This window comes from Varanus komodoensis, unplaced genomic scaffold, assembly GCF_004798865.1.
Source record: "Varanus komodoensis strain SLA01 unplaced genomic scaffold, ASM479886v1 scaffold8, whole genome shotgun sequence".
Lineage (NCBI taxonomy): Eukaryota > Metazoa > Chordata > Lepidosauria > Squamata > Varanidae > Varanus > Varanus komodoensis.
Genome location: NW_025336481.1, coordinates 883648 through 892289, shown reverse-complemented (window position 1 = coordinate 892289; position 8642 = coordinate 883648). Strand labels below are relative to the sequence as shown.

At 59.5% G+C, this 8642-nt stretch overlaps 1 protein-coding gene across 1 annotated transcript in view; it reads right to left on the bottom strand.

The window, feature by feature from the left end:
* NOL4L (nucleolar protein 4 like) overlaps positions 1–3285 on the bottom strand; it is a 109822-nt gene extending 106537 nt beyond the window's left edge. Inside the window, exons 1-3 of the mRNA XM_044455115.1 lie at positions 3240–3285; positions 1396–1545; positions 460–752 (exon numbers count right to left, since the gene is read on the bottom strand). Of these exons, the coding sequence (XP_044311050.1) occupies positions 460–752; positions 1396–1545; positions 3240–3285 (489 nt within the window). The remainder of the gene's footprint in view (positions 1–459; positions 753–1395; positions 1546–3239) is intronic.
* Positions 3286–8642: the final 5357 nt, after the last annotated feature.

Genomic DNA, 8642 nt, shown 5'->3' with positions numbered 1-8642 from the left:
CGCGCCGCGGGGAGGGCCGGGGCGCGGGGCGCGAGGCTCGCGGGGGGGCGCCGGGGACCCGCGCGCCGCTGCGCCGGCCTCCCTCGCCGCGAGTCCCAGGGCAGCACGTGGCCCGGCGTGCTGTTCCGGCAGAGCGGGCGGGCGGGCGGGCCGGCAGGGGCGGGGGAATCGCAGACGCGCTCGCTTCCGCGCCGGGCTCCGCAGCGACCCCGCCCGCAGAAGCGCCTGGCTGGCCCAGGACCTTCCGGGCTGCGAGCCAGTGAAATAAAGTCCTGGTACCGGAACGCGTAAGCGTGTGCCGGATGCCTCCTCCGCCGAGGGCGGCCGGCGAGCGGCGCCCCGGGGAACGCACAGAGCGGTGGAAGGGGCCGCCCCTGAGCATGTGCAGAGTGCTTTGTCACTGAGGGAGGGGCGGGGCCGCGGCGGCCTCTGGCGCCGGGAGAAAGGGCCCTGCCGAACTTCAGCGAGGCGTGGCTGCCCGCCCGCGGCGACCGTGCCGGGCTGGGCGCCCCCAGGGCCCGGGCAGCTCCCGATGAGGGCCGAGGGAGGGGGCGCCGCCCTGGAGAGCCGCCGCAAAAGCGGGACGGCGGCCGGGAGCGCTTGCAGAGCGTCCCGCTGGGACACGGAGCCCGGCACCGCCCGTTTACCCGCTCCCCGCCTCAGGCTCACTTCCTGTCCGGTTGACATCAGTGGGAATATTCGGAGCAGATGCAAAACGGCGATTCCGCTCCAATCAACATTAGTCATGGTCTCTGGAATTACGAGCCCAGAATTAGGTCCTTTATCGTTCCTTGCTGGAACTGAGAGGTGGCCGGCATCTTCCCCAGAAGGGGTACAGGTCCCCCCGGGAAAAAAGGGGAAACAGGAGTTCACCACTACATGGCTTGCATTTCCCGTCCACTGCCGCCCCTCGCACCGGGCTTCCCCTCAAGGCACGCCGGTGGGTTGGAACCGGCCAGGGCGGGCTCTCCTCGGGGAACGACTCCAGGGCTTGGGGGTGGGGGGGCAGGCCAGCCCCAGGGCAGACGGTGAAGGCATCGAGGTTCCCTTGAAAATGCTCCCAAGGGGCCCCCTCCACAAACCCTAACCGAGGCCAGGGGCTTCGCTGCTCCCCTTGCACATTTCTTTCTTACCTGCTGGGCTTTTAAAGCATTTCTAGAATTATGCTGTGCCATAATTCTATAAATGTTCAGAACCCCACATTCAGGCAACTGCTAAAATTCCCATAAATACAATATTGGCCATATCTGTGCTGGACATTTGGGGCTGCACACGAAACCAGGCCTCCCCGTTGACCATCCATTTTGCACTGGGGAAAGCGAGCGCAGCTGTGCGCCCCCTCCTGCCCAAAGGGGGGGCCCTCACCTTGCCAAGGTGCACCAGGATCTCCCTTACCGTTAACCACCTGGTGCCAGAGACTGCACCTGGCGAAGGCTGAGGCCAGAGGATGTGGGCTCACCTTTAAGGTGCCTTCGCTGTTTCTCCAGCGGACACTGGGGATGGGACCAGGGTTCAAGTCCCAGTTTAATCGGGGGTTCAGAAGTTCTGCGGAAGGACACGGCGCGGCGTGAGCCTCGCTTCTTTGGGGTGCAGTGAAGTCGGAGCCTCGCACACAAACGTCATGCTAACAGCGATGGGACTTGGGGCCTCTGAGACACTAACGGGGCATTACGGCACAGCTCCTCTGCAGCTGCTCTCTCAGGGACTGCAGGACCCCTGGCTGCTTTTGCTCAGCTGACTGTTTCACTTGTACCTCCCAACAGCCAAACCTCTCTAGACTAAACAACGTGTTGCTTCCCCTGTGAAGGCTGTTCAAACAGCTTGTCCCCTTGAAAGGGAGGGTGGGAGAAATTGCACGCCAGCCACACAGGAGATGACCTGGAAAGCGGCCAGCAAGGACTTGCTGAGCTCCCCCGCCTGGCACGCGCGAAGGTATGCTCCAGCCACACCGGAGGAAACCCTGCTGCTTAGCCTCGGTACTTCATCTGTGAAATGGGAACAGCACCTGCCTTCCTTGCAGGACAGTTGTGGTCGCAACTAGTTACAGTTCTTGTGAATTAAAAGTGCTACAGGGACACGGGAAGCTGCTCTGTGGGGAGCTGTGAATATTGGCCCCAACGTCCAGATTGCATAAGGGGAGGTGGCCACCCCACAGCCAACGTGACCCAACCTGTCCCTTGACCTAGTTGTTGCGGGAGGCACAGAGAAAGGGTCAGGGTCCCTTCCAGCACCAGACCAGCTGAGTTCCTGGACTTGCACAAGCACAATTAGCTCAATCACAGATCAAAGAGGAGCAAGAGTTCCTACAGGAAGTGAGCTTGGATGCAGGCCCAGGTTCCCTCCTGGCCTACACCAGCGCTCCGGAGCTTCCGGCAGGTGTCTTTCTGAGTCCAGTCTAGAGGTGCCAGAGACAAACCATGTTAGTGGAAGTGGAAAAAGCAGGTGCCTTCAGTTTAGGGCTACTGAAGCACACCAAGGAATTCCAGAAGAAGATCCATCTATGAGCGGGGCTGCCCAAACAGCATGATGGGCCCCGGCAAAGCAATGCGCTGGGGCCCCTACGGCAACGACCACTGCTGTTAATTCTGGAAGTTTTCCAATTTTCCAAGGGTTAACACGCACAGGTTAGTGTGGGGCCCACGGGCAAGTGCCCACCAGGCCCGTGCGCTAAGACGGCCCCTGTCTGTGAGCTGAGCAGCAGAGCAAAGCCTCTGGCCGCGTGGCTCACAAGAAGCTCTGGGCGGCCCTGAAAGGAACGGGGCTGCCTCAGCCCTTGGCTGTCCAGGTGCCGGACCTGCCCCACAGCCAGGGCGGGACGTGAGGCCCAGCAGGGGCCAAGGCGCCAGGCGGGGTGCAGAACGGAGCACAACGACGCTGGATTCGGATCGGGCGGGGGGTGAAAATTGGCAGAAGAGACGCCACTAATTCCAGATACGCCGAAGATACCAGACTATTGGCGGAAAGTAGCGATGGCTTGAAATGAGTCTTGGCACAAGTGCGAGAAGAAAGTACAACAGCAGGACTGCAGCCGAACAGCGAGAACGCAAAAGTCCTTCCGCAGACGGAGCGCGGAGCTTCAGTGTTAAAATGAAGAAACAGAACCCAGAAAGATGTCGCATCGTCGGGCTCAGCCACGCTCTGGAAGGGAGGCTGCAGCCCAGAAATTCGAAGAAGGCCGAGGCGTGGGAGGGCCGCAGCGAAGGAACCCGAGGAGGCCGTCGAGCGCAGGGGCGTCTCACCGGAGAGCAGGCCAAGCTCATCCGCACTCGTGCTCCCGATCTCCATGTCCGGGTGGGGAAGCTGCACAGGGAAGAGAGCCGGCAGGAACTGATGCATTTGAAACGTGGTCCAAACATGGTGCTGGAGGAGAGCGCTGAAAATTGCCTCAGAAAGACAAACAAGGGGATCCTGCAGCAGATCAAGCCAGAGCTGTCCCCAGAAGCAAAAACGACAAAACTGAGGCTGTTGCACCTGGGCAATCATGAGAAGGCCAGCATCCCTGGAGCAGACAATGAGAAGGCAGAAGACAAAAGGGAAGGCCAAATATGAGGCAGATGGGCTCCATAACGGGAGCCACAGCCTCCAATCTGGGGAAGCTAAACAGTCAGGATGTTTTGAGGGGTTTCCATTTAGAGGGTCCCCGTAAGCTGGAGATGGCTTGATGGCACATCCCCACAACCTTAGGGCAAGTCCCTGATTCAAAGGAGGCGGCTGTGCTGAGATTCGGAACGGACCAGAGCTAGAGCGTACCTGGCTCAGGATCACTGGCTGTAAGTGCAGGGGCCCATTTCTGCCTCCGCCACCCTTCCTTCTGTGGCCCTTTTAAGTGAGTATGCCAAGAATGCAAGAATCGGACCTGAGAGCATGGACAAAGTGCCACCAGAGGAGCCGAGCTCCTATTCATGGGTCCCGAATGGACTGTGGTCTCCAACATCCTTGCAGCCCGGCCCAGTGCCGTACATTCCCTTCTGGGGTCACAGTCCAACAGTCCGCTGGCCATGGCATTGCCCCCTCCAGAAAACGAGAGCGCCATCTTGCCTAAAATAGATCTCCTAGGCCCGATTGTGCGGTTCGTCCACGGAAATGGGCCATTTGGAAACCCTACCAACAGCAGATGTGAGTTTGTACATTTTCTTCAGTATTTCCTACCATTTCATGGTTTCTCACTGTGTAAGATTCATTGCAATTATTGGATCCCTTGTTGTATCTTACCCACCGCATGGGATGTTAAAACTGGTGCATCGGGTGTGCAACATGACCCTTGCGCAATCATTTGCAGAGGGAAGTGGGACTTAATCCCTGGGGCAGCCGTCCGCTCGGCTCCACTTGTTTCACCTGAAGCTCCACAAGAGGACTTTCACGAAGGATCACTTGGCATTTAAGACAAGCTTTGAAGAGCGAGCTAAATAAAGGCCTAGAAGAGTAGGGCTGTCCAGCAAGGGAAACGAGGATGAAGAAGGGAATCCTCGCATGAGCTGAACTACATGATTAAAGCCAGCCGTCGGGCAGGATTTCTCCGGCGGCCCCTCCCACACTGGGACCCTGAGACGCCCCCGTGCAGTCCTCTGCTCCCCAAAAGCTGGCAAGCGGCATCTGTGTGCTGGTGAAGGGAAGCAGAGCCCGCCACCAGCCACCTCCCCGAGCTCTTTCCCCCGCTTGGCTCACTTGCAGGGTAGATTTTGTGGAATTTGGGACAGTCACGCGTTCAAACCAATGCAGCTGTTGCTGCCACATGTCAGGAGCAGTGGATGCTGGACCTGGGCCACTGCACACAGAAGAGCTCCTTTGTGGCTGCCATTCCTTTCCATGGGGCCTGAATGGGAGACGTTCCTGGCGGATTCCTTCGCAGGAATGAGCCCCACTGAGCTTGACTGGATTTATTCCAGGGAGTTGTGTACAGGATGGTGAGTCACAGGAACGGTGGAAGCCCCTGGGACATGCGCACCCCAAGCAGATAATCAACGGGACTGCAGGACCTTTTGCAAGAAGCCAGGCGCAAACCGATTTTTGAATTGGGCCTTGCCTTGGTGGGCGTTCTGCAGGAAGCAACCGGAGCGAGCGCTGAATCGCAGCCCAGCCGCGAGGTCAAACGCTAGGCTGGACCAGCCGAGGCTCTTTTTCAGACCAGTCAGACCGGCTCCAGCCACCTTCTCCGGAGGGCTTGTCCTGGGGTGAAACGAGGCTTGCCTTGCCTTGCCGAGCTCGGGCTGCCCACTCACGGCGGCGGCGCGCCGGCAGGAGTCATGCAATTCCTTCTGGGGGCAAGCGAGCTGCTGTGGGAGGGAGATTCCTCCCTTGCTTGTCTGGCAGCACAGGGACGCCAGAGTGGGCCCTTTCCACCCCACAAGTAGGGAGGGCGAAGGAGAACCACTGCCTCGCATTCCCCTTCCCTTCGCCAGTACTTGGCACTTGGACTCATTTCTCCTGGATCAGTTGAAGGCTCTCCCCCTCCGCCCCCAAGTGCAGGAGCTAGGCCTTTCCAAAGCCAAACTCCCCACAGCCCTATAAGCAGCGTCCTGGTTTTCTGAAACCTGCCCCAGATACATCAGGAAGCCCCGTTTTTGGCCCTTCGTGGCCAAGCACCGTCTCCGGGCTCAAACCCGCATGGGGATGGGATGTGCAAGTGCCCATTCGTGAGCACTGAGGAGTGTCTGGCGCGCAGCCGTCCCACAGGCTGGTTCCGGAGGGCAGGTGGCGAGGAAAGAAAAGCCCCCTGCGCCTTCACCATAGAGCAGCTCTGGCTGTGGCAAAGCAAATTAGAAACAGAGAAACAGAGTGAGTCAGAAGGGGCCTCCTGGGCCATCTAGTCTGACCCCTGGCTCCAGCCCGCTCCGCTCACGACATGCCCACCATGTGGATGTCCAGCCTCTCCTTGAGCACCCGCACTGGTGGGGCCTCAACCTCCTCCCATGGAAGCCCCTTCCACACCCTCGGGGTCCCGACTGTCAGGAAGTGCTTCCGAGCATCCAAATTGAACCTTGGCTCCCTGAGCTTTGCTCCGTTGGAGCGTGTCCTGCCTTCCTCTGCAGGGGAGAACAGGTCTCGACCCACCTCCATGTGACACCCCCTCACATACCTGTATGTCGCCAACAGATCCCCTCTGAGTCTTCTCCAGGCTGAAGAGACCCCGTTCCCTCAGTCTCGCCTCATACGGCATCCCCTGCAAACCGGCCCCCAACCTCGTGGCCCTACACTGCACTGACTCCAACCTGGCTGTATCCTTGCTGTAATGAGGGGCCCAGAACTGAGCACAATACTCCAATTGCAGGCGCACCAGAGTCACATAGAGTGGTAGTAATACCTCTCTCGATCTAGAAGCCTCACTTCTGGCTATGCATCCAAGGGTGGCGTTCGCCTTCTTGGCCACCACGTCACACGGCTGACTCACATTCAGCCTACAGTCAACCAGCACCCTGAGGTCCCTTTCACAAGTGCTGCTCTCCAGCCACTTGTCCCCTAACCTGCACTTATGACACCCATTCCTATGCCCCAAGTGCAAGACCTTGCACTTCTCCACACTGAACGCCATCCTGTTGTCTCCTGCCCATTTCCATAGTCTGTCCAGATCCTTTTGGACCTGGAGTACCTGCTCCTCAGTTGTGGCCACTGCTCCAGTTTTAGTGTCGCCTGCGAATTTGATCAGCAGATTGTTCACCCCTTCTTCCATGTGGTTGATAAAAAGCTTAAACAGGATCGGCCCCAGGACAGAGCCCTGGGGGACCCCGCTTGTCACTGGCTGCCATCCTGATGATTCCCCACTATTAACACGGGGGGGGGGCTTCCATCGTGTGCATCGGAGAGGACTAGCGGGGGCAGCCGAACAGGACGTGGATGTTGCAAGAGCCACGGTAGGAGTGTGCCCCATCTGTGAATGGCTGGCAGGCTCTGCAGAGGGGGCTTCCCACCCCCCAGTTGTGGGGTCCATCATGCAGCTCCCCTGCTGTGGGAAGCAGCCTTCTTCGGGGTTACTAACACGCCTGCTGGATCCTGAAGACCTCGAGGGGTATGCTGGCTTTTGCACTGCACTTGATCTCGGATGACAAAAATTTTACAGCGGGTGGTTAATAGCTGTTGTGGCACAAAAGGCACCTCACAAACTAAGACACGTCAGGCATTTGCAGGCCAAGCGCCAGTGACCGGGCAGGTCCCCGTCTGCTCCCACTTGCCCCAGTGACTCTGCGCAATGGACACCACTATGTGGGCTTTGCTGGGCCCCCCCAAAGGTCCATGTCCCTGGGCACAGCCTCCAACACCTGCCTTCTCTGGGAAAGGATGGGACTTGCAGTCCACCCCGCCTGGATTGCCAAACGCTGCTATGACATTTAAAGATATATATTTACCATTTCTATCCTCCAATTTCCAAAAATTACGTATCATTCCAACCTCCCAACAAAACCAAACAACAGTGAAAAACTGCAGGGTGTCCAAAACAAGAGTAGAACCACAAACACATATATAGAAAAAAAGGAGGAAACAACAACAAGAAAAACCACAGCCAATACATGAGGAGAGAGACACTGGACCAGTCTTGAAAGTATTGTGAATGATTTATATGTAAACATCTGTGTACACACACAGGCACACGCATATTCGGATTTCCTGCCTGCACCGCTATGCTACTCGGGGCTGAAGCCGGCTGACCCGATGTTGGAGCGCATAACGAGATGGAGTTGCTGCCAGTGGGCCGTTCGCGCATGAGGTGCCCCGGCAGTCGCCCGTCGCCTTTTCCCCCGACTTCGACTCGCTGGAGGCCTTTCTTGCAGCCTCCATCCACGGGTTATAAATTCTGGGCCACTGTGAAGAGATTGCTCTGCAACCCGATGCCAAAGGAGACCGAAAAGCGCGGCCTGCAGAGCCTTCCCAGCACCGCAGGCCTCGCAGCCCCGGCAGAGCACAAAATGGCCGCTGCCCAAGGTCAAATTCCCGGCCAGGGTGGCCCAGAACGCCCGCCTGCCCTGCACCACCCGCGGGATGCACCGGAGGAAGGGCCGAGAGGGAAGCAAGAGAACGGCTCCTTCCCACCCGGGCAGCAGAATGGACAGGTGGGCGCATGCCCCTCCTGGTCAGCCATCACACACTGAGGAGGGGGTGCCCCGTGTGGCTATGTAAAGGCAGTCGCTCTGCCCAAGCTGGCGGGAGAGAGAGACGGGCACGTGCGAATCCGTGCGGCCCCTGCCTGCCCCGTCTCGGCAGCTTGTGGGAGGCCTCCCAGCCACACGGGGCTGTGGTGCGATGCAAGCCAGGCTGAAGGAAGCCTGGCCACGCTAAAACCACCCATGCACAAGCGGTGCCACGCCAGCAAGAAGGGGTGTCCCACCGCTGGGGGGGGCAGTCCAGGAGCAGGCGGGTCCCCTCCCCAGCCGCCTGGGGGAACGGCCTGCGCCCTGCGGTCCTGTGCTGCACCCGAGCTCTGCCAGGGACCGGCGGCCTCCCAGGCGGGCATCACGTGCTCCTGGGCATGCCCTGCGCGTGGCGGGGGGGCAGAAGGGTTAGGGACCAGCCAGAGGGCCTCCCCGCGGCCGGCACCGGGCAACCCCGCCGGGGCCTGGGGCTTTGCCGAGGGCCCTCGGAAGTCCTCCTGGCTCCGCGGGGGCCAAGCGCCCCTCCGTCCCGCAGGGGCCGCGGCTGCGTCGCGCTCCTCC